The sequence below is a fragment of the Lissotriton helveticus genome, chromosome 3_1, assembly GCF_964261635.1.
Source record: "Lissotriton helveticus chromosome 3_1, aLisHel1.1, whole genome shotgun sequence".
Classification (NCBI taxonomy): domain Eukaryota; kingdom Metazoa; phylum Chordata; class Amphibia; order Caudata; family Salamandridae; genus Lissotriton; species Lissotriton helveticus.
In genome coordinates this window covers 1,813,119,713-1,813,146,336 of record NC_136061.1, presented here as the reverse complement: position 1 = coordinate 1,813,146,336, position 26,624 = coordinate 1,813,119,713, and the positions used below count along the sequence as shown (strand labels likewise).

The 26,624-nt window shown below is 47.1% G+C and overlaps 1 protein-coding gene across 1 annotated transcript in view; it reads right to left on the bottom strand.

The window, feature by feature from the left end:
• RHCE (Rh blood group CcEe antigens) overlaps positions 1–21,450 on the bottom strand; it is a 292,091-nt gene extending 270,641 nt beyond the window's left edge. Inside the window, exon 1 of the mRNA XM_078682715.1 lies at positions 21,276–21,450. Within this exon, the coding sequence (XP_078538841.1) occupies positions 21,276–21,420 (145 nt within the window). The 5' untranslated portion in view covers positions 21,421–21,450. The remainder of the gene's footprint in view (positions 1–21,275) is intronic.
• Between the last annotated feature and the right edge of the window lie 5,174 nt (positions 21,451–26,624).

The following is a 26,624-nucleotide window of genomic DNA, read 5'->3' as shown; positions in this document are numbered from 1 at the left end:
TATTCGCCGGGATCAAAGACCACCATCAGGATCGAGAATAAGTTTCACTCCGATGAGACCGGACTCCGGCTGGAACCCGCGGCTGATGTTGTGCAACTGAAACCCGGCTGGGTCAGTACTCGAGGCCCCGGCTCACACACTGGAGTAGGCCCGAAAATGAAAGACGGTGTAACTTCGTCAAAAAGAGCAATAAAAACTCCGAGATTGCCCCCCTGGGCTCAGCAACGATTCAGACACACGGGAGTCGGGCGGGAGGTCAGGATGAATTTCAGGATAGGCCCGCCAGCGACGGAGGTCGACTGAGCCGGGAGCTTATGCGGCCATCTTGGTTGCTAGCGTAGCTCCTCCTTGAAGGGAGTTGTTACCCAGCCATTCTGCCGTGGTGCTCATGCAACGATGGAAGACCTCCTGTGATACCGCCTCCTTACCCTCAAACGAAAAGATAAGTTGTGTATCATCGGCATAGTTGGTGACTGTTATGCCGAAAGATTTTACCAACCCGATCAGGGGGCGGAGGTAAAGATTGAATAGGATGGGTCTAATGGCCGACCCTTGAGGTACGCCCTGTCCCACCCTCCTGATGTTTGATTTAAAGGGTGGGAGTGCAACTACCTGGTGTCTGTTATCAAGATAAGACACCAGCCAGTCAAGGGCCCGGCCGGATACCCCAACCTCCGCCAATCTCCTGATCAAGATCGCATGGCTGACCATATCGAACGCGGCCGACATGTCGAGCAACACTAGAAAGGCCGCTTGACCCTGGTCGGCACGCGTCCGAAGGTCGTCCAAAACAGTCACCAATGCCGATTCTGTCCCATGGGCTGATCTAAAGCCAAACTGGGCAACATCCAAACAACCCGTGGTCTCAAAAAAGTTGGAAAGATGTTTTGTAGCCAGTTTCTCAAGAATCTTAATTGGAAATGGCAACAGGGAGATCGGCCTATAGTTGGCTGGGCAGACGGGATCCAGGCTTTCCTTCTTTAGCAATGGAGAAACCACCGCCAGTTTCCAGCAGTCCGGGACCCGTGCCGACCTGAAGGACTGACAACAAATAGTAACAAGCATTTACAATGCAATGGTTTTGCCTTTGTTAAAGTTTGAGCTATTGGCATTGCTCTTGACAATATTTTTATTTATGTTTTTTTTAACATAAATAAATGGCATTGTCATTTACAATGCCACTAGCTTTATCTCTCGCAAATGACACACACAAACACCCACAGAGAGCCCCCCAACACACACTCAGAGGCCTCCCCACACACACACCCACACAGAGCCCCCCACACACACACACACACAGAGCCCCCCACACACACAGCCATACAAAGCCCCTCCACACACCCACAGAGCCTCCCTACACACTGCGAGCCCCCCCCACACACTGTGAGCCCCCCCCATACACTGCGAGCCCCCCACACACTGCGTGCCCCCCCACACACACTGCGAGCCCCCCCACACACTGCAAGCCCCCCCACACACTGCAAGCCCCCCACACACTGCAAGCCCCCCAACACACTGCAAGCCCCCAACACACTGCAAGCCCCCACACACACTGCGAGCCCCCCAACACACTGCGAGCCCCCCAACACACTGCGAGCCCCCCCACACACTGCGAGCCCCCCCACACACTGCGAGCCCCCCCAAACACTGCAAGCCCCCCAACACACTGCAAGCCCCCCAACACACTGCAAGCCCCCAACACACTGCAAGCCCCCACACACACTGCAAGCCCCCCACACACTGCGAGCCCCCCAACACACTGCAAGCCCCCCACACACTGCGAGCCCCCCCCACACACTGCAAGCCCCCCAACACACTGCAAGCCCCCACACACACTGCAAGCCCCCCAACACACTGCAAGCCCCCACACACACTGCAAGCCCGAGCCCAAGCGTAGTTACAGGCAAATAGAAGGGGGTCACGTAAATGAAAAGGACGAGAGTTCGTAATGATACGTGTATTAAGCACACAAACGCACTGGAGAATGAATAAAGGCAGTTACGCAGGTGACACTGGAGAGTGGTAGGAGAAGGTAATATAGTGTCATATAGTGACATGTAAGAAGCTCAAGTAGTGCATGGTCTAAAAACAGTCTCTGGGAGAGACCTTAGTCGAGTCTACATAGAAAGAGGATATTAATATCGTGTGTCAATAACACAAGAAGAACCCCACAAAGGTATACAATTCACAGAGGAGGGCGGGGGGGGGGAGGAAATCAGAGAAGAACCGCTAGTCGGAAGGAATGTAAAATGATGCACGTTTCACCTGCTGCGCTCTGTGGATGTCCAGGTGCTCTTCGGAAGACTAAAGAAAAGAAAAAAAGTACGGGTGATTATCAGAGGACGAGAGTGCGAGCGGCGTGATGACTGACAGTGGCAGGGGGTCTTACCGTGGTGGCGACTACTGGATACAAAGTCGGCCACGTGGTAAAAAGTACAGTAAACGACCAGGGCACCCGTGCCAAAGGTGGGAGTACTGTACTGGACGGGTGCGTCCAGAACTATTCGAGGCGACCTGGGAGGGAAAATAAGAATGAGGTCAGAGAGAGATAATAAGGGGCTACTGCGGTCAGCATCGGGTGGACGGGATGGCTCTCACCTGAGTCAGAAGGTCAGAAGACGCATCTGGTCCGCGCGTCCATGTAGCGAGTTCTGGGTAATGGACGTGTCCCGGCACCCCTCCCTTCTCTGCGGCCGCACTCACCGGTACTTGGACGCTGCAGCTCTTCCTCACCCGGTCCCGCTTCTTGGGGCCGGGTGCTCTCACGGGCGGCAGCGGGGCTCCTCTTCCACCATGGAGCCCTGCCGGTGGGTGCAGCTGCTTCTCCTTGTCCGCGCTGGGGGAGCGGGACTTCCGGGTCGCCCCCTCAGCTTCCGGGTCGTCGCGGGCAGCGCGGCGGCCCATCTCAGCTACTGCAGGCGGGGAGTGAATTCACCGAGGGGTGGGCCCCCTCGAGGTGAAAATAAACAATAGCGGCAAGGTCCCTGGGCGCCTGCCAGGGGACAATTTAATTACAAAAAAGCGAGGTGAGCACTCGCTAGGGCAGAAAAGCGCTATGAAGCGCTCTGGGTGTTTTTCACGAAACTTCCCGGCCCCGAGCAGGAAGGCGGGTGCCGGCAATGCCGGACCAGATTCGGGGGCGTTCCCGGCTTTTGGCTGACGTAGCGTGACGTAGCCAAAGCCAAAAATTCTCGGGAACGCCCCCGAATCTGGTCCGGCATTGACGGACAGGCCCGTCTTCCAATGGCTAGCCTCCATTTATGGAGCTAGCCAATGGAAGACGGGGGCCGTTCCTGTCTCCCCTACTATACTCATTAGGTTTTCGCCTGCCCGAAAAAGCTGCGCAGAGCGCAGCTTTCGCCAGGCAAAACCTAAAAAGCGGATGTGGAGGTGGTGCTGTGCTGATGCTAAGATGGTGCTGTGTTAATGTTTAGGTGGTGCTGCGCTGGTGCTGAGGTGGAGCTGTTCTGGTGCTGCGCTGTTGCTGCACTGGTGGTGGTGTATTGATGAGGAGGTGGTGCTGTGCTGATGAGGAGGTGGTGCTGTGCTGATGCTGAGGTGGTGCTGTGCTGATGCTGAGGTGGTGCTGAGTGATGCTAAGGTGGTGATGAGTGATGCTGTGGTGGTGCTGAGTCATGCTGTGGTCGTGGTGCTGCGCTGGTGCTCATGTGGTGCTGAGCTGGTGCTCAGGTCGCCAGGGCCAGGCTGGCTACTGGGCGTTTTGATGTACTGCCAAGCTGGGGGCTGATTTTGTTAATGGTTTTAAAGTATGCTTTATAACCATTCGTTTTGCTTTGTTTATTCCAAAGCAAATGCAGGTCCCCATCAATGAAATCATTCCCCGCCTCAGTGAATTTAGCCCCCAGCTTGTCAGTACACAAAAACGCCCAGTAGCCAGTCCAGCCCTGCAGGTGACACTGTGCTGATGCTGCAGTGGTGCTGCGCTGATGCGGAGATGGGGCTGTGCTAATGTTGAGGTGGTGCTGTGCTGGTGCTGAGGTGGAGCTGCACTGATGCTGAGGTGGTGCTGTAGTGGTAGTGGTGCACTGATGAAGAGGTGGCGCTGTACTGATGCTGAGATGGTGCTGTGTTGGTCCTGAGGTGGTGCTGTACTGGTACTGAGGTTGTTCTGCACTGACACTAAATTGGTGCTGCGCTGGTGATGGTGCACTGATGAGAGGTGGTACTGTGCTGATGCTGAGGTGGTGTTGAGTGATGCTGCAGTGGTACTGAGTGATCCTGTGCTGATGCTGCTCTGATGCTGAGGTGGTGATGCTGCACTGATGCTAAGGTAGTGCTGTGCGGGTGGTGAGGTGATGCTGCACTGGTGCAGAGGTGATGCTGTGCTTGTGCTGAGGTGGTGCTCTGGTGCTAAGTTGGTGCTGAGGTGGTGCTGTACTGGTGTTGTAGTGGTGCTCAGGTGTTGCTGAGTGATGCTCAGGCGGTGCAGCGCTGGTGCTGCTGAAGTGGTGCTGATTGACACTGTCTGGTGCAGAAGGAGTGCTGCAGTGGTGCTGAGGTGGTATTGCACTGTCTACTTGCCAAATATATTGTTAAGTAACCTCACATTACATGCCGCATTTGGAGAGCACAGAGGCATCCCTTGAAATTAGTTTTATTAACCAATGTTTGAAACCTAAAAGAAAGCATCAAAGTTTAAAGCATGCAACTTAAAGCTGCTTCCATTTCCATAAACGGAGCAATAACAGCTTGTTTATCTCTATGTTCATATCCAAATAATCACGCTGTCAAAGGCGCAATGTAAATAGGTTAATACTACTGTTGGCCGTCTTCTTAAACTACACTTCCATTAAGTGGGAGCCATTATTGCTGAACGTATACAATACCTTGCCTTTGCCCCTGTTCTTACTTCATGGTCAACTTCCATTATAGTACCTTTTTGTCCAAATGCCATAGACCCATTTCACTAATCGACACTACCTCACAAAATTTGGGTATGGTCTTATACAACCGCATCAATGAATGGGCCAAAGCGAAGTTAATACTGCATCCCAGTCAGCATGGTTTTAGACCCAACATGGGCACTTTAGAGCAGTGCCTTAACCTTAAGTTACTTACAGGGAAATATACCATTGTCACAAAATCTCCAGTTTACCTAGCTTTTATGGATCTATCAACAGCATTTGATAGTGTAAATTGCTCAAAGATGTGGCTCATTTTAATCTCCCTTGACCTGGATGAAGCACTTGTGCACTTTTTGGCATACCTGCATAGAAGTATGAAAGCAAGAATAAGAATTAATACCAACGGGAAAGTGTCAGAGGACATTGACATTCTGTGAGGTGTGAGACAAGGTTGTGTTTTTGCTCCACTTTTATTCATTTTATACATTAACAACCTTCAATCTTTTTTAACTACCAATTCCCCTGATGTCCGGAAAATCCAGGGTTCAGTTTTACCTGCACAATTATACACTGCCGACACCGACCTAATGGCATTTACTCAAAAGGTGCCTACTCTTTTAGTAAGTGGCTTTGTAAAGTTTATGGCATGATTAGACTTCGGAACGAATGTTACCAAATCCTTTATTATGTCTTGCGGCCCAAAAAAATATAATAAATCATCCCTAAAAGTGGGTGACTCTAGTTTACATTGCACAAGCAGTTTTTCTTATCTTGGCTTGACCTTCAGCGGTAGTGGTTCTTGGAAAACACATATAGCAAACAGGGGGAGCAAACTTTCCAGAGTAATTGGCTTGTTACTCAACTTACCCCGCCCCAGGAAAGGGAGAGTCTTAGTCCAGATCTACAGATCACAGTGCCTCCCCATTGCTACCTATGGTGTAAGGTCTATGGAATTGAGAATTGTCATCAAATCCAACTTGAGGAACATAGATTCTGTAGGAAGATCTTGGGGTGCCGATTTCTAGCTCTAGTTTTGTATCTCACAGTGAGCTAGACATCCCTTATGCCAAGGATTATATTAATGCCCGCCCACTGCTTTTTTGGTTTGCAATGTGGCATAATACAGAAGGAGAGCCCTTACGAAAGACATCATAAAAGACTGCCTTTCCTGTGACAATGGTTGTAAATTTCCATGGTTGAAGTATATTGATTCATGCTTGCACAAGATAGGCTATAATCAATTGTTGGAGAACCCATGGGACTCTAGCACTGTTAGTAAAAAACAGTTGCAGGCCTGCTGGTTCCAGTTTGTGCACGCAGAGAGAATGAAGAGGGAGTCCAGCAAATCCAGAGTGAAAGCCTATCATTCCACGGGGACCAGTCCTATGGGTCACTGAGAATGCAAACTATTTTTTCGCCATAGGGAAGGCACTAAAATACCTGCTAAACTTCCCATTAGGCTTTCAAGTAAACTTAGACTCTTGTCCCTGTCCATGTAATGGGAGGTCTGGCCATCCTACATTACATTTTTTAATGTTTTCGATTTTTATTCAATGTATACAAAAAGCATTCTATTCCCATTATTAAGAGGTTACACATTAATGATTATAGAGTAGCTTATAATGCATTACTTTAGCTTAAAAACGAGGATGTTTTTTAACTGTGGTGGTTTGTTTTAAAAAAAAATTGCTGTGCGACCATGGCAATCCATGTCCGCTCCATAATTTTAGCACACTACCTTAGGGTATTTTGAAGACTGCTCTACCTAGGAAGATAATATCCGATGCACAAGAGAATTCCCTTACTTTTATCTGTGCTCTCACGAGTGCAGTTTTCAGGGTTTTTCATGTAGCCGAAAAAAGACTTTTGTGCACTGCACTGATCGAATCATGTAAGAGAGCACTAGGCTAATATAAACACTAACATAGTGGACCATGTAGTAGGTTTTTGTTTCATATTTTTTATGGCCTGTGTTATACTCAAATCCCTATATTCAGTTATTAGGAGAAGGCACTGAGACGTGATTCTGTCGCTTTTTAATTGTTATATTACAATTTGTATTATGTAAATTATGTCAGTCTTTTTTGTGTACTTTTATGGTGTCTACGTGTAAACCGACTAAAGATTAATACAATGAAATTAATTAAGTAAGTATATAATTTATGGCTTGGACATTAGAGCTAATGAAACCAAAAAGGTTATAGGATGAAAAACAACATAGCCTACGGCTGAAAAAGCTCTTGTGAAACCAAAGTCAGTGGAAAACAAGATAAGGACATGATTTGCAGCACTTTGCTGAGTGCGTTTGGAAAGTCAAACACGCCCAGGCAAAAGAAAAAGTAGTGCGCCAAAACTAACTCATACGGCCAATGGTGAAGTGATCTATGTAACAGGGCCAGTCTCCAGGGATCATCAAAACAGCAAAAATGAGGGACAAATGTACACCATTCACCAACGAAAACAAAGTAATTTCGAAAGCCACATGAAGGAACAAATCGAAACGGATGGGCAGTCCATACAGTAGAAATAGCATGTCTTGTGAGGCAGCGCATGTGCTGTCTAGGCAAGACATAAAAAAATTAAAAACGGTTCTCCCCTTCCTTTTTACTACGGTTGGTAATATGGGCAAACGTTCATTCAAGACTTGATTACCTCAGAAGCCTATATATCAATAGCATGACTATAGAGGGCACACTTTAGCAGTACATTCCTTCCACTCCTCACTACACTGGCTCCCAGTTGCTGATAGGGTAAGATTTAAACTGGTGTGCTGGATGCACATATGTTATAATCAATTTGGCCCTCTCGCATTAAACCTTAGAACCAGCCCTATTTTCTGATGCAGATTCTGCTTAGCCGAAATCACGCCTTACTCATCGTTCCCAGAAAAAAACTTAAATCTAGGGGAGAGAGAGCTTTTTCAGTGGCAGGACCTGATCTGTGGAGCTCCCTTACTCCACAGGCTAGAGCCTTCCCTACCTATTCCAGCTTCAAGGCTGCTCTGAAAACTCTCTTCTTCTAGATTCCTTTAGGACCAACACCAAAAGACATTTCCTGAGGTGATCAGTGCCTGATCAGTCTTGTTATTCGTTCAGTCATTCATTCTAAATGGCAGCTGAGCTTACAATGACATCAAATTCAACACTGATCTGCAGAGATTGTCCGAAAGGCTACTATGCCCTTCATGGATCAGGTGAGTGAAATATCCCAGACACTCTGGTTCATGCTGAGCATTTTCATAAAGACCAAGCCCTACAGACCCAGGGGCATCCTATGGAACTGCCAATCTTACACCTGGAAACTGTACATTCACGCGTTTGACCGATGTAACCACATTAACCTGTGACTCCAATACCGGTGACTTTTTCATTGACGTAATTGACTTCCAACTCATCTAAATCCTACGTACAGTTCCTTGTACGCCCCCATTAACTTGGTGCTGTCTGCAAGGTCTACATATTCGAGTGCTTTGCAAACATCTGAGACAATGCCCACGATAAATGAACAACTGTAATAAATTTAAATTAAAAAAGAAAAGCAACTGTTCTTACACCCCCAAAAAATATAAGGGACATTTTGAGCAGAGCTATCCCTGATAAACAATTGGATTCCTGTGGCATAATATTGGGAAGAGGTTCTATTATAAAGGCATACTTGATTAGTATCTCCATCCTGCTAAACTGCATGGGCTCCTCACTACCTCTAACCCATTGTTCTGGAAAGGCCGTGGAATGCTAGAAGACTCCCAATATATCTGGTGGCCCTGCCCCTTTAATGGCCCCTTCTAGGAAGAAGTCCTAGTGGCCCTGAAGGAAATCCTAGGGTGCTCTTTTCCAGGTTAGATCTTCGTTGTCATTCGAGGCTTATGTTCATCCTGATTGAAGGACCAATGTATAACAGACTGAACTGTGATGTGGAATTGTCTTGTGGAAGCAAAACTCATCCTGGGGAAAAAGGCACTTTCTTCCATCGCCGAGTGGTACCTCCTACTATGGAACATACTGGCCATGGGATCACTGTCTAAAGTTCGTCATGATAATGTACGGATTTTGACACTAGATGGAACCCACGTGTTTTTCCATCTCTCCAGAGATGTCTTGCCCACCACAGATGATGAAAGCCCTGAACTAATTTCCATATTGATCTATGAGGGTAGCTAGAAAGACACAATTTCTACCACGTTTTAATAAAAGGCATAGTTGTCAGTGCTTGTTATCCATGCTAAATGAATTTGCATGAGCCTGACCGCATTACTTTACTGACTTGTTTCTTAATGGAAACCCCAGGGATGTTATATTTGGCCCTTCTTCCTTTAGTGATTTTTTTCCTCTTTTAAGTAGGGGTACGGGGAAGCGGAGGAGACAATCCTGCATTTGCTATGACGATGCTGTACACCTGCCCTTCTTGCTGTGGCAATGCTGTTGTCTGTCTTTGCCACAGTTTATAAGCAAAACAAAGACAAGTTTAATAAAAATAATTAATTACAAAGGCAGACTAATCTGGAAATATTTTCCCTCAGGGATTGGATTGGTCTTTGTATATAATAATGTCTGTCCCCAAATCCCAAGGATATCAGGGTGCTGCACTATTTTAGATTGGTGGCCACAGTGCAGTAGTGGCCACTAAAGCTAGTCTGGCCATGAGGCAAGATGTTGTCAAGCAGGCTCAAGAGATTTGGAAGTCGCTTTTCACTAAGTTCACCGTCTCATAGGTATTGAACAATAATACCAGACTCCCAAGAACAGTAAAGTGGGTCTTCCCACATTGGCAAACATACTAAGCGTCTGCAGAAACATGGGAAGAACATGTACTAATCTGGGGATTTCTCAAAGAGACAGGAAAATGCCAATGCAAACATGGCCAGGTATGGGGTCTGTCCCTGACATGTCTGAGCAGTATACTGTTAGGCATAAACAGGGGGTTTGGCAATCTCAGTGAAGGAGAGTTGTAAGATGCATCTACGTAAGACTATGGCAGACCAGCCAGTGGCAACTGGGGCACGGAGGATACTGGGCTGGAAAAGTATATGGGGTGGGACTTCCAGAGTGCTGTAGGCAGTGGTGCTACTGAAGAAAAGGACTTTCCCTACAAAGGTGCCTGGCAACTTTCTGCACTGCATTGGTGTTACTTCTTGCCGTATCATTTCAATCAGTATGTGAGTTTGATATACCGCCCTAAGTGGTAAGGGGTACGCCACACTTGGGTCCTTGCTCACTGTGCCACTTGAAACAAGCTACACTCGACTGATGAGCCCCAATCAGGATAAAACAGGTTGTGGGTTGCTGGTGTTCCAGTTCAGGGAGGACCTGACTTGGCAGTTCAGGCTGGACTGTTCCTATTGGAGCACCGTCAAGGCAGATTTCAGCCGGGGTCGGCAGTGGGAGTACCGGCCGGGCGGTGACATGGGGAGGGGGAGTGGCAGGGTGGGGGGTAATAATGTATGGATTACGGACTTTAACAGGTAAGTAAACATATAAATACATAAAACGAATTTTGTTGCGCGCACTGCATCGCATTTGGTGATGCAGTGCATGCATCGAAATTCGTTTTATGTATTTATATGTTTACTTACCTGTTAAAGTCTGTAATCCATACATTACTACCCCCCACCCTCCCCACGTCACCGCCCGGCCGGTACTCCCACTACGGCCGCGGCTGGCAGATTTGCATATGGCTGGGTCAAGTCTGAGGTGGTATGACGGGCAAAAGAACAATGGGTGGTTGGAATGCTACCCGGAGCGATTGCCAGTGATTAGACTTTTTCGCAAGCATCCTCCCATCACCTATTGGGTGTTTCATTTAATTTACCATTGATTCCAGGATTGCTAGTAGCTGGGCTTTGGTCAGCTGTGACATGGACTTCCAGTAGTCCGCTATTCTGAAGCTGGTAAGCAAAACCTTCTGTACTGTCTGATTATTGCAAACATATTGATGTCTGTTGATGATTGTAGGAGGATAGATATCTGACTATGGTTACCCCAGATTTTTTGCCTTGTGTTTAGCTGGTTTTCGACTTAGTTGGCCAGGGATCCTGCTAATCAGGACCCCAGGCTATCTGCTCTCACTGTAAAATGGACTCCATGTACTCTAGGTACATCTCCAATTGGTATTTGGGTCACCTTATCAGCCCCTGTATAGTGTGCCATAGGCACCCAGGGCATAGGTGCATCCAAAGCCTACCAGGGGCTGCAGCATATCTTTTGCCACCCCTGGCTGGCCTTCCAATTCGACACAACTGGCTGATCACTCAGCTGGGGCAAGGTGGTGTAATCACCCCTTGCTTAGATATAGTATTCCTATATCTACCTTTACATATAGACACATATGCACCTATAAGTCACTCCTATGGCAGGCCTTAACAATCCTGAAGGCAGAGTGCTTGGTTTTATGTGAGATGGTGCTCTAGCATGAGCTGAGCCGGTCTGCAGCTTTCGGAACCATGTCCTTATAGCTGTTCTATGATATTACCATACCATATACTCTTAAGTGCATTATAATCCTCGCGGTTATTGCTAACTTTGGTTTGGCTTTATCAAAACATGTCGTGTAAGGTGTCATACACTTTGGAATACTACCCCCTCGCCAGTTCTGGTGACGGGGGTAGCATTCCACCCTTCTAGAGGGAGAAGACATGTTACTTTCCTTAAACACGGTTCAAATCAACCAGAGCCCCAGCATCACAAAATGGATGCTGCTGCCACAGACACAAGTCTGGCCTCCTGCTGCTGGGAGCCCTTCCAGCACGGGAGGCTTGGACAAAAGGTTTCCTGTCACAGGGAGGTGCTAGCACCACCCCAGACAGGAGATAGTGGATTGAGGCAGGGAGGGATGAAAGAAACGAGACATGCCTGGGGCGCACAAGGTGCCCCATGCATAGGTCAGTTCAAACCGGTGCTGGGGCACTCCAGCCCCAGCTCTGGCGTGAAACTGGACAAAGGGAAAGGGGTGTAACCAGCCACTTCCTGGGTCCCACCCACAGGAGGGACCTAGCAGGTAATCCAGCCCCTTGATTTGGAATAAAGGTAGGAGCTGTGTCCTTAGACTTTAGATTATCCTGACTGAAACTTTGAAACAGAACTCTGGACCTTCTACCATCTACTTTACAAGAAGATACTGAAGAATCTCCCTTGTGGCCAAGGAGTGGCCATCCTGTGCAAACAGGCACCATCAAGCGCTCAACGACTTGCTTTGTCCGACGCTCCCGCCGGAGCCCGACCACAGAGGCTGACAAGACCTGGACTTCCAGACTTCCTTCAGCCCGATCTAAAGCCACAGCAAAGCTGAGACCCGTGGAGGCGACGTGTAATGTGGGACCAGCCATCTTGAAAAGACTGTGAGACGCTTCCTGTGCAACCTCCGAAGCACCCTTGAAGCTATGCATTGGGGATTGAGAAGCCCCAGCCCCGAGCATCAACTGATCGAAGATCACCCCTCCACACTCACTGAGTGCTGCGTGGGGCCCTTTTGCATTTTCCTGCTCGAAGCGTCTGTCCGGTCACTTGCCCGTTGGCTAGTGGCCTCTGTGACGACGAAATCCGAAATCTACACTGCTAGTCTGGTTGCTCCAGACTGGCCCTTGCTTCCCTACGAAGGAGAAGCCCCTCAGTCCTTGCTGGCCTGAGTAAGAAGCCCTCTTCAGTTCCTGTGTGGGATACCTTTGCCAAGGCTTGTTGACTCTAATACGGAAGCCGACACCGCCGACAGCGAGAGCCTTTGTGGGACAGTCCGTACCCAGCTCCTGGTCATCGTCGATGCCTCCTGGTCCACGTGGCAGCAGAGACAAGCTTCGGGACAACCACCTGATTGCGCCGACATCGCCTGGTTCCTTCCTGGTTCCACTCTGGTCACTGGCTAGTGACCCAGACTCTGTCCCCTCTGCTTTCAGGTACTCTACATCTCCGATCCGCCCTTGGATCCAACCGGACTCTTCTCTCCTGGTCGCCTGCAGCATCTTTTCTCCAAGGCTCCATAGAACTCCACGACAAAACCTGACACACTTTGACACCTATGCACCCGCTTCCTGTGGGTGAGGTAACACGAGTATCACGGTGCTCCTGTAGAGATTTACATCCCTAGTGTCCTAGTTTAAAGTGGTTAAGTTCTAGTCCAGTCGGAAGACTTCCAAATCTGCAACTTTCTAACTTTTACGCACCATTGACTTCTATTGGTGCACGCGTGTGCATTTAGACACTGCACCCGCATCCTGTGGGTCTCCCCCGACCTAACTGCTGTTAGTCCAGTGTAGCCCCAGCGATTTCCAAGGCCCTAGGCCTTACCATTGTTCGTGACGTGGTTCTTATACCACTATTTTAATATATGGTTTTACGGGCCACCAGGGCCTATCCATAATTGTGCAGCTTATTGTATGTTATTAAGTTCTTTTGTTTAACGCTTGTGCTTCTGCCCTCATAAAGAGTACAGAGGATTATTCTAGTAATAAATACATATATTTTTATAATATATAACTTGTGTGGTGTCCTTTCATTTGGTATTAAAAGGATTGCATATGGTAAAACAGTTGGCTTCACATGCCCTTTTGAGTTTAGCCTAAGACTGCTTTTGTCCATGCTACCCCTAGGAGAGCTGGTCTATTAGGTTGACTTACAACCAATCACCATAAGGGTTGTTTGGACTGGTGCAAGGTGCTCACTAGAATAGTGAACATCACATACCAGGCCAACTTCTCACAATGGCGGTCAATAAATCTGTTTTATTTACACTTACTGTGTGCCTAATCTCCCTGAGAATGCCAGTCTGTGAAAAGCCTATCACCAAAGGCCTGAACCCCAAGAGAGTCATGCTTGACGAGGCTGTGACATATTTGCTGTCTCTTTTCTCTCCCACTCCCTTTCCCCCTCCCCTCCACTATCTAGTTCTTCTTTCAGTATTTCACCTTGTACTAGCAGAACCATTTTTTGGGGAGAGGAGTCGATTGCCATCAGACTTTGCAGCTATGCCTAGGGAGAGGTCATGCTAAACCTAGTAAAAGAGGCTGCAGAACAGTATCTGCTTGTGTCCAGGAACCTAATAGCACAGTTGCCAGGGCCGATAATTCTGTTCTAGCCATATGTTACCAGTACTGGCTCAGGCACAGGGAGAGGTGTGGCGCAGTGGGCAGAGTGACTGATTCTGGAGTGTGTGACTCACGTTTGGATTCCCAGAGCCAGCGGAAGCTCAGCTCAGCATCATGTGACTTTGGGTAATAGCGCACTTAATCTCACCAACAGCCGTCAGCGCCTTGAAACCCTTAATATGTGATATGTTCACGCTTTACAAATCCGAATTATTAAGTACTAGGAGCCGAAGCAGAGGGCACAAGAATAAATTACTGACTTCTTCTTTGATACGAAGAACTTCCCTGTAAAAGAGGCCTTCCAGCAGTAGAATGTGGTATATTGGCAGCCAAATCACAGTGCCAACCAAACAGTACTAGCCAGACCTTCCCTTTCGGTAGGCCAATGGAAGCAGAGGCAGCCTGGATGTGGAATACTAGAGAAGGTACAGCCCATACCAGCATTGTATGGCATCCAGAACAGGAGCCATACAATGCTGGCTATTTGGGTCTAGTGGGTGTAATGGAGAGAAATCTTACCCCCACTAGAGTACAGTGAACCTCCTGAGATGGTGATGCAAAATGGAGGCTTTTTGAATTGCTTAAAAGAGGAAGCATTGTAACTTATTGGGTGTACATGCGACGAAACACGTGTCGGCTGGATTGCTTGAGAATTAAAAGACCGAACTGTTTCCAAACTATACAAGAAACTTATTGCATTTTTGTTGGCTTATCTTTCAAAGTGTATATGTGTCCACACGGACACACTGTCTTATACTCAATTGTTGTGTGTCTGGGTATCTGTTTTAAATTTAGAAGACACTGGGGCTTGAGTAGTGAGAATCAGAATGTGTTAATGGCCACGGTGGGTGAAATATGTTTCTGTGATAATCAGGAGTAAGTGTGGATGGCCGTTTATGTTTGTGACAATAGCCTTGAAAGTTTACAGTTAGAAAATAGGGCACAGTTGCTGAAGATTGGAGTAAGGAAACATGTGCAAGGGCTGGGGTTGGATATAGGTAAAGTTATCAGCAATTATGACCTGTGATTTGGTGGATATCAGAGTGTTGACTACTACTGGATGTTACATTTTATAAGGGTATGGAACACAGTGCTGGTGAGTTGAGATGGAGTTTTAAACTCAAGGAAAAGGCAGCTGAAACATAAACGGTTGCTTAGGCATAGGAATGGACATCAATGGATGACATTACAAGGGTCAGCAGAAGTGGTGGTCTAGTTGAGAAGATGTTCTTCCTTTAGGACAGGGAGGCAGCTGCTAGATAGCCAGGAAGATATAAGAAGAACCATAAAGGGTGTAGCGGGCTTGGGAGAAGGGAAACAATATGAAAAGTGGGTTAACAGATCTATTAGTCTGGTGGTGAATTATGGAGTCTTCTATCTTCCGGACAAGGCAGATGAAGGGCTAAAATGATGAATGCATCACTCCCTCTTCGGCTAATTAATCCGCCCGCCATCATACCAATCAGGTGCCAGCTAAGGTTGAGGAAAGAGTACACGTTGGAGATAGGTGCAGGCACTAACAAAAGAAGCAGTACAAATGGGAATGGACCATCAGAAATTAGTAGTTTGACATAGGAGCCTTGTGGGCAGGTGGATGTGTGTCAGACAGTGGTGACATATGTCAACAAAGGTAAATAAGGGTTTGGGTCTGGGTTTTGGCTGAAGCGTAGCCTGCCTAAAGATGGAATGGGAGAATTAAGTGAAATTAAGAAAATCGGTCTGTTTTAGTAGGGAGTGAGTTATTCATTGTGAGTGTTGGGATGGGGTAGTAAGGTTGATGTCTAAGGATAAGGGTGCAGCAAGGAGAGAAGGTAGAAGGTACATTTGGGTAGCTAAACACAGGTGCATGATTGCGACAAGTTGAGAGGGAATTGGGGAATACATAGTCAGTAATTATGACTGTGTCAGTTGGCTATTGCTATGGCATAAATTGTAGGTTTGAGGGAAAGGGTGTTTTAGCTGGGAAAAAGATTAAGAGGCTTGGTACTGAAAACTTTGGCAGACGAGTTTCTTAAGTTAAGTACAGTATTATTGTCATGTTTAACCCGTTGGCTGCTAACGTCGGCCAACGGTCGTCGCGTGCACTACCTTGGTAGTGCTGCGCAAGTCCGTTGGCTGACGCTGCCCCACCCGTTTTTCAAACATTCAGCACTGGAGCTGAATGATCGACGCAGCCAACGGGTTAAGCGTTAAAGGACTACTGGCTTTTGTTAGTGGGTGGACCAGGCAGCTCATGGAGGGGAGATGGGGGGTGGGTTGAGGAGATGAAATGCTCTGAAGGAGTGGTAGCTAAGATAAATTGAGTTAGGAGGACAAGCAGAGGACGGGTAGGCAATAAGTGTCAGAATGAGGCAGCTTAAATGGGAAATATTCAGTAAAGGGTCTGCTAAGATTATAAGAGGAGGTGGGTCAGAAAGCAGATGGGACAAAATGAAGAATTATCAGGGTAATCGGACACTGAATTACCAATTTCACTGAGTAGTTCCTCATTACTTAGTGAACCTGCTTACACCAAGCTTGTTATGGACTAAGTTCCATCCCCACCGTCTCCCCTGGTGTTACCAGTGCCCACAATTTCAGTATATACCAGCCATTTTCAATGGAGGCCTAAATGGCGAGATGAGGTCCAATAATATTTTTGGTAGCCCGTACCTTCCAAATCAGCAATTACTTTTGGTTGAACATTGTTTTGTTGGGCATGTTTGTATGCAAACAACAGTATTTGTGCAAAGTAGGTTTTGGAACATGTTCAACAGGTACTGGGCACACGTATAGTTAACAATTCTGATAGTACAGTAGTTAGAGACAAATACGATTGACACCGGTAGTCTGGTAAAGCCAGTATGTGATGCTTTATCTAGTTCTTTTTTCAGATTTTACAAACGCCAGCCGACACGTGTTTCATCAACAGGGCAAAGCCTGTGACTCATCAGGGCTGCAAGCGGCGCGGTGCGTGATGTGGTAACGGTGATGGTACGATAAATGGAGGGATGGAAAAGAGTGGAAGGTATGGAGACGAAGTAGTCCAAAATGCGAAGAAAAAAGAACTACATAAAGCATCATATACTGGCTTTACCAAACTACCGGTGTCAATCGTATTTGTCTCTAACTACTGTACTATCAGAATTGTTAACTATACGTGTGCCCAGTACCTGTTGAACATTTTCTTGGTGTCAAGGCATCCTACGCCCAAACCCCTTTTAGAGGTTTTAGGGTTCTCCTCTACACTGGCAGCACCGTTTAACCATTTTTTCTTGTCCATCGCCACATATTATAAATGCACTGTTTGAGCGCCCCTGTCCTGTATACCCCAAACCCACAGCAGATTGCACATAGGTTTTGGAACATAATACAATTTACACCGTAAATATGTGGCAGAATGCAATATTTTGGGGAGTTTCAATACTACTTCAAAGCAGTTTCAATCGTGTATGCATCACACAAATTCATATGAATTATTCCTGGTTTTGTTTCGACCACAAAATATTTATTTTCATCACATTTCAGAATTTGGAGACCATCCACCTCTTTTGTACATGGCATGATAGGATGCTCTCAGCTGCTTTCGCACTCCTGAACCCCAGTGTGAGGAAATTCAAGTTACAAAATAATCTCTTCTGCAGTCTGAAAAGGTCTCAGGTAACCAAGATATCCATGTAAGAACTAGAAGCAGTTTATCTGATGCGTTTTTAGGTCGAGCCTGGGCAGCCCATGCGCTGCTCTGCGAGGCATGATATATTGGAGTATGGACTTGAAGCCCTGCCCACTCTCCGCTCATATTTTTCATTGGCCTGTGTCATTGTCCTCCGTAAACGCTAGCTTCTGATTCATTAATAGCGTTGTTAGTTCCTCCTTAGTAGTGCCTTGTCTTCATTTGTAACCTCCCTTGAGGACTAGCCCTTTTCCTTCTGTTGTTACACGGTATGTCTTATTTCGTCTGTAGGCACTATTTTCTTTAATGAGTTTCTCCTACTGCAGGCACAACATGCTTTCCTGCAACATTCAGTGTGCCATGCGCGCTTTCACTTGTCAAGTAGCCCTGGACAATGCAGGCTGCTCCTTTGAAATGAAATAGGTCTCGCATTTACAAAAGTTTGAGCTATTGACATTGTAAATGACAATGCCACTTATTTAAGTGTTAATTATCAAAACAAATAAATAAAATACATTGTCGTTTAGAATGCCAATAGCTTAAACTCTCGCAAATGCGAGACCTATTGCATTGAAAATGCTTGTTTTACTGTAGTCAGTCCGCCTTTGACACAGAGCACAGACTGCAGGAAAATAAACATGTTTTGCTCTTTATTGTCCAATGACCACGGACACTCCTTCAAGATATCCCGCCCCCTAGCACCAGTGAAACTAGTGACATCACTATTTTGGCCAGTGGCTGGCTGGGGAATTTAGGGCAACCCAAATTTCCAAGGTGGTTTGAGAGAATGGTGGAGTCAAACAGCGACACAGCCACGAGATTGGTTGGAACTCCCTGTGGGAAGAGACGGGGTTAAAAGTGTTTTCGTAATATGTCTGGAAGAGCTTGTCCTTTCTGCTTTTCTCCTGCACACCGACCATTTCTTTTTGGTTGACTCTCACCCTCCCTAGAGTAGGCTTTGGGTTTGGATACTAGGATAAGAGGTTGATATGTACAATTCTGGACGAGCCATTTACAATTTGGGCGGTGAGTGACTGGAATATTTGTTGGTGCTGGTGTAATGGGTCAGCAGGATGCTTTCACAAGGAGATGATGGACGGAGCGCTGAAACTTTTCAGTCACTTACCCCCAGTCACAGATCTGGATGCTTTGCCAGAGAGGAATTAGAATTAGGTAGGAGGAGAAGTCTTTGCAAGATTTAATATTAAACAATGGTTGGTTTTGGTTTCTAGACAGTCAGGCCAGCTCAGAGGGGGGCAGGGGGAGGGCAAGGTGTTCTACAGAGGGCTTATGCTCTGAAGTAGAGGCACTTGAAAATATAATAGGGATAGGAACGCAGCAGGGGACAGATAAGTACTCAGTGGTGGAATGATGTTTAATGACAGTTAGATTGACAGCATTAACTTCAGGAGAGAGATAGATCTGGAAGGGGCATGGGGCCAGTTGGCCTATTGGCAGAGAGAATTTAAGGGAGGTTGGTTTTATATAGTGAGTCGGGAGAAGATGGGTATCAGTACTTTTCAGTATTGGAGAGGCAGTGTGTTTCAAGCTGTAAGCTAAGATGTAAGGTGTATAAAATTATGAGCATTTGATTTTTCTTGCCCAATGAATGTGATGTAGGAGAGGAAAAACAAGACACAATATCAATATTATTTGTGAAAGCCAGATGCCACAGAGGGAGTGAGTGGTGCTCTAACTGGTATTAGCTGTGACTCACTGCAACCTCTGACCCCATAAATCACATTAATCATTTCAGTTACCATTTTTTTGTGTTTTTATTGGTTTATCCTTAATTCAAGAAAGAAAAGAACTGATAGCGCTCATCTTGTGCCAAAATATCATTGACAAAACAGCTCAACTCATCAAGTCGGTAATCAGAATAGAGCAGTTTGTGAAGCCTGTCTGATGACTCCAAACATCAGTGTCCTACATTGTCATTTTTGTCTCACCACCTGGGCTGACGTTTGATCCAACTCACAATACAATAGAAACGGACTTTGTGAATTTGGGAGGCTTGACGGTTCGCAACTTCACTTACTTTTTACAAACACTGACACAGCCTGAAAGTCTGGCTATGGCTGTCGACTTGGACTTTTTGGATGGTTTTTGTAAAACTGTATCAGGGGACTACTTTTTGTGTGAAAGAGAACGCTGTGCAAGAACAGAATGCTGTCACTCTCAGAGAGGTAAGGCAATGGTTAAAGTGAGCTGACCATCCCGCCCCATACTCTAGGCTGTGGTGGGCGGAACAAATGTTTGAAGGGCACACTAACAAACCAATGAATGAAGAAAGCTGTCTGAAAGCCCCTATATGCAAATACTATATGTTTCTAAGAACGAAGCTCTGGAAGTTTTACAAAAAAAACACTAAAAAACAGAGGCTCTGTGCTGTAGTGGGAATAATCTTGGTGCATTGAAAGGTCGACAGGGTGTCACACTGTAGCTGCTAGTCAACCATGTACTAACGAGTTCAGCCTTTACCCTTTCCTATTGCGGAAGACTCTCTGTTTTGGGGAAAGGGAAGCATGTAGCTTGGCCAACAGCAGCCATTGGATTTTATTTCTGTTACTCAGGACTAGAAGCCTGGAATTTCAGCAGAGAAAATTATTCAGGGCGCAGAACAACATTTTGACTAGGGTGAAGTTGGACAACTTCATCTACCTTGCAAAGCGCAAAACTGTGTTATTTCAGCAGACTAGGTCTGCGAAATGAAAAATACTCACACCCCTAGTTTCCTTACACACCCAACCCACAGCTATTTTACGCTTGGATATCAAAATAGCCATTTCCTCATGGTATTCCTTTTCTTATTAATTTTAGGCAAACATTGTTCATTCAAGCGACCTGCTGTGAAATATTCATCATGTTCTTCATGAATGCAACTAAGTAGGTCATTATAAAGGTGACACATTTGCAGATTTTTAAAACTATGACCTCAAATTAACTGTAATAAGAGCTAGGTATGCATATTAGAATACAGCAGGGGTACCCAACAATGATTTTCAGGTATTTACTGACGTTATAAATGATACTCTTTAATTCGTTGGGGCCTATTCATAAAGACATTTTGGAGTAAGTAGTACTCTTTCACTTACACAATTAGTAAAATAGAAAGGACTGTGCCCTCTGCACTTTTGCTACCCTTTAGTACTACTTCCTGTACTCATGTTGGATAGACCCAGAGAACAGTATTTTGCAATGCAAAGGGATAAGCGTTTTAAAAAAAAAAACCTTTATTGTATTTTTAGAATAGCAGCGTCATAAAAATTGAAGACGGTGTCGTTTTTTCCCATCAAAAAATACCCACAGCACAGACTAATACCAACAATAACATAAAGCAAATGACGTTCCATAAGGAGAAAAAAAGATAAATGCTAAAGAAACCAATCTGAAGTTCCCTTACAAATAAAATGTACTAGAAATCCTACAACACCACAATTTCTGCAAGACACTAACTACAAGACTCCCTTGTCAGGGTGAACGCTATGGCTGGGCTCCTCGAAACCCTGACCCAGGCCCTGAGCAGTAAAATCTAGATGGATTTGAACAATGACCAATAAACATGCAAGAACGTCGCTATATACGTTTTTTATTGTCCGTGTCCTGAACATCTGACAGGGTTTTTCCTATTCAGTAGCTCCAAGAGCGCATCCATAGTTAACGAGAAACTGTTTCGTAAACGTACCTGCATAAACGACGGTACTCCCATTTCCACTTCTTGAGGGATCATAGGTAAACAAAAATAGAAATATAATTATAAACACGGTCTCTGTGAACAGTAAAATCCAAGGCAGCCGACGTCTGATGTTTGGTGCATATCTGGGAGCCATGGCAGCAAAAATAGGAAAATAAGGAGTCTCTAGAACAAGTTACAGAGCAACGAACGACGGGGAGCTCCTGCCAGCAAAAAGGTCTCGATAAGAAGCGCGCGGGACAGGCGTCAACACGGATTCGCGCCCTTATCTGTTGCAGCCACAGTAACGTGCCCACCACTGGCACGTGCTAGCAGTGAGCGGCCACCGCTGCACCGCAGAAAAGGCTTAAACAAAAACCGTAATCTATCCTGGAATGCCAAGGAGAACTGCTGCAAAGGGTTTCTACTGAAATGAGATCTAAAATATTAGCTTTTTGGCGTTTCCGGAGTAAAAAAAACCAAATCAAGTTTTACTGGTTCAAAGAAGCATACTAACAAACACTAAGAAACAACAGTATGTTTTGCTGTAGGTTATTTACATTTGTAAAGCACACTTCGGCAATTGCCAGCACCTTGTATTGTGTTGTATTGTAATTGCCTTTAAAGCGCTTACTACCCCTGACGAGGCGTCGAAGCGCTTTTTCGGCGGGTAGCACGCTACTCCGGGACCCATAGAGGATTAGTGTTGAATTAGTATAGTGCAACGTGCAAGTACATTTTAAGTGGTGGATAGGTGTTGGACCTAGATTACCCAAGCCTACATATGGTAGCTTGGCACAGTAGTGGTCTACAGCTAACTCGAGGCGTTGGCTAAGTACTTACAAGTCTCACCCACAGTAACACAGTGATGAACCACTAAAATAAAGACACAACACCTTTGTTTGTAAAAATACCGTTACCTTTTATAAAAATAATATGGCTCTTTGGATTTGAAATCATACAAGTTACAACATCAATTACTTTTAGGAATAGTCATTACACTTCTACTAGAGAGATTACTTTTCACTCCTCCAGCTGTGGAAAAAGGGCAGAAAACCACATTCAAATAACAAGGTTTCAGTACGATATAAAAGTAACTCTTTTGATAATTTACAGGAAACCCTTTAGTTTCACCTTATGCAGGATTACTTACATTAGTACACCATGTCAGCAATACTTCAACAATACAACCTGCCAATTCACTGGTTAATTTACTACATTCAGGGGTATGCCCTTTATACTTTTATCTGCACCTTAACTTTGTGTTAGCTTACACACACAGAGTGATTTGTAAGAATACCACTGGTTTTACAGCTTCTCACAACCATTACTAGGAGTTTCTGAGGGAAGCTTCCTTCCAGCAAGACCTGTCAGCTCTCTACTGATATTAGGTTAAGTTCCCTACTAATTTCTAGCTTAATAGCCACTTGTCAGAAGCCTACAGAAGTGAAGTTGGGGTCATGTGACTCTTTTTCCCCCCTTTGCTTATTCTGACACAGTTCAGGACTTAACGTTGCTGGGTTATCAGGTCACTCGATTAAGCGCTGTGATTTGTGATACTAGCGCTACACCCAGAACGATTTAGCACGTTCCTTTCTCAACCCCCCTCTCTCCTTACTGTCGTGGCGGTCGGTGCGCCACAGTTCACAGATCTTTACTTGGCGCCCGCCTCCGAGGCTGTGTTGCAGTTCAGCACAATGGTCCGGTTATCATCAGGACGCTAGGGCTGGCCGGTCAGACTCCGCCTTAGGCGCTGGCCTCGTAGAGAGCGCTCGCACGCAGGGGGGGTCACTGTGGACGAGGCGGCGCTCTTGGAGATCTTCCGGCGTCTCCTCAGCTAAGCCGGCAGTCGCGCTGAACCTCCGGGCATGCGCAGACGCTCTCGTACCTCTTCCGCCTCCGCACTCGCTCATAGGAAGGACGCTGCTCTTCACGTTGACGCTGATCTCCTGGGCCTGCCCGACCCTAGGCCCCTCCTGCTCTCGATAGCGGGCGCGCTGGGAGCATGCGCGGAAGCACTACCTGCTCTGCTTGACGCAGCTGGTGCCCCCGGGGTCCCGCAATCCGCTAATACAGCGCCGCTGCTCCTCCTCAGTCACCTTCAGCTCCGGCCTCTCAGGAAGGTTGCGCAGACACGGCGCCCTCGCTCTTCAAGGCGCTAAGGTGCCACAGACGCCCACCTTTCCTACAGCTGATCCACAATACCGGTAAGCACAGCGCTGGATATGGTCAGTCAGGAATACCCACAGTTAAGGGTGTTCTGGGTGGTTTTGCTGAGGCCGCTGAGATAAAAGGATCTTCTTCTTTCAGTAGTTCGATTTCTTTGTTAGTAGGGGTTGTCTTGAGAGAGGGATCGGTCAAAGGCTGAAGGGGGAACAATCCTCTGAAGTAACTGTCAGCCTCAGTGACAAACTAGCTGCTCTCAGTGTGTCCACCTCCTCTCACCACTGCCTCACTCCTCTACTCTGGGGTCAGCACAAAATGGCTGCTGGTCACTGGCCTTATATAGGGTGGCCTGAGACCTGCAGAAGTCTCTAGTCAATTCTAGAAAGTTCCCTAATGTTATCCTATGGACCTGTCCTCCAGTAGTGTCCGTTATGGCAGTTGGTGGACACCATCTTAGGTTTCTGGAGATCCCTAGATTTTCAAGGGGGCTGACTAGGCCTCACAGGTTATGAGGGAAAAATGGCGTCATCGCCAAGGAACACCTAGCCCCCTGACAGCATTAAAAAATTCCTGATGGACATATGTAAAAATAAAAATAGAAACTCTGGGAGGCTAAGGGGGACAAAAATAAATCACGATGGTTAGAGTCTTCCCAGAAGCAGACAGGTCTAACACGCGTCCCCCCCAGCTGAAAGTGGGGAGAACTACCCAACCCCTTGGGAGTCCTCATCACTAAGGCGGAAATATCTGGATAGACCGTCTGCGTTGGCATGGTCTGCCCCAGGTCGGTGTTCCACCCTAAAGTCCATTCCCTGTAGGGAGATGGACCACCTTAACAACTTGGGATTCTCCCCCTTCATTTGCATCAGCCAACGAAGGGGGCGATGGTCAGTCTGAACTAGGAAGTGCGAACCAAACAGGTATGGTCGCAGCTTCTTCAGAGCCCAAACCACCGCAAAGGCTTCTCTCTCAATTGTACTCCATCTCCTTTCCCTGGGGAGTAGCCTTCTGGACAAGAAGACCACGGGTTGATCCAAGCCCTCATCATTTAGCTGCGATAACACTGCCCCAATGCCATGTTCTGACGCATCTGTTTGGACAATGAATTCTCTAGCAAAATTAGGGGCCTTGAGAATGGGAGCGGAACACAATGCTTGTTTCAAGGTCATGAAGGCTCGCTGGCAAGCCTCTGTCCAGACTACCCGTCGGGGTTGCTTCTTGGAAGTAAGTTCAGTGAGGGGGGCCACGATAGTGCCATACCCCTTCACGAAGCGACGGTAGTATCCAGTGAGGCCCAGGAAGGCTCGGACCTCGGTTTGAGTCTTGGGGGGCTCCCAGGCGATGATGGTCTCAATCTTTGCCTGGAGGGGCTGCACCGTCCCCCTGCCCACCAAGTGACCTAGGTACACCACCGACCCTTGTCCGATCTGACACTTGCTGGCCTTGATGGTCAAGCCAGCCTGTTGGAGGGCATGAAGAACAGCTTGCAGGTGCTGCAAATGGTCCTCCCAGCTGCTGCTGAAGACAGCAATGTCGTCCAGGTATGCAGCAGAAAAAGCTTCCATTCCCGAAAGGACCCTGTTCACCAGCCGCTGAAAAGTGGCAGGGGCATTCTTGAGCCCAAAGGGCATCACACGAAATTGGTAGTGTCCCTCAGGTGTAGAGAAGGCTGACCTTTCCTTCGCCTCCTCGGTAAGGGAAATCTGCCAGTACCCTGAAGTTAGGTCAAAGGTACTTAAGTATTGGGCAGCTCCCAGCCGGTCAATAAGCTCATCCGCCCGTGGGATAGGATGTGCATCAGTTTTAGTCACTGAGTTCAAGCCTCGGTAGTCCACACAGAATCTCAATTCAGGTGTGGTGCCTGGTGGGGCAGCTTTTGGTACCAAAACCACCGGGCTAGACCAAGGGCTACCAGAAGGTTCAATCACCCCTAGTTCCAGCATCTTGGCGACTTCACTTTTGATGTTGGCCTTCACCTTGTCCGACAGCCGGTAGATTTTAGATTTCACAGGTGGGCTGTCTCCTGTGTCCACGTCATGGGTACACAGGTGGGTCCTACCTGGGACAAGGGAGAACAGGGGAGAAAATTGCTCCAGGATCTGGCGGCAATCACTTTGCTGTTCAGAAGTCAGGGATGGCGAGAGAATCACTCCCTCCACTGATCCATCTTTTTCTTTGTACGAGAGAAGATCAGGGAGAGGTTCACTTTCTTCTTCCTCTGCTCCATCGGTCACCAGCATTAAGACAACCTCGGGCCTCTCATGATGTGGCTTGAGACGATTGGCATGCAGCACCCTGAGGGGCTGCCTCGGGGTCTTAAGATCCACCAAATAGGTAGACTTCCCCTTTTTCTCCAAAACCTCAAAGGGGCCTGTCCAACGGTCCTGGAGGGCATTTAGCTCTCCAGGTTCCATTACCCACACTTTCTGTCCAGGCTCCAGTTCCACTGGGTGAGCGTTGTGGTCATACCACTCTTTCATAACTGCTTGGCTGGCCTCCAAGTTGTCTGAAGCCTGCTTCCACAACTTAGCCATTTGGCTCCGGAAGGCCAGCATGTAGCTCACCACGTCCTGGGGAAGCTTCCTGGGAGTCTGTTCCCATCCGTCTTTCACCAGGCTGAGAGGTCCCCTTACAGGGTGCCCATACAAAAGTTCGAAGGGGCTGAAGCCCACTCCCTTCTGTGGCACTTCCCTGTAGGAAAACAAGAGACAGGGTAGGAGGATGTCCCATTTCTTCCGTAGGCTCTCAGGAAGACTCCGTATCATACCTTTCAAGGTTTTGTTAAACCTTTCCACAAGACCATTGGTTTGTGGGTGATAGGGAGTAGTAAACCGATAGGTAACGCCGCACTCCTTCCACATGGCCCGCATGTATGCTGAAAGGAAGTTAGTCCCCCTGTCGGAAATGACCTCCTTGGGGAAGCCCACTCTGGTGAAAATCCCCATCAGGGCCCTTGCCACTGCAGGTGCAGTGATGGTCCTCAGAGGTATTGCCTCTGGGTACCGGGTGGCATGATCCACCAAAACCAGTATGAACCGATGTCCAGCTGAAGTTGGTGGATCCAATGGCCCTACAATGTCGATGCCCACCCTCTCAAAGGGGGTGCTAACGACGGGTAGTGGTTCCAGGGGAGCTTTTAGCTTCACCCCAGTTTTCCCACTGGCTTGGCAAGACACACACGTCCGACAATATGTA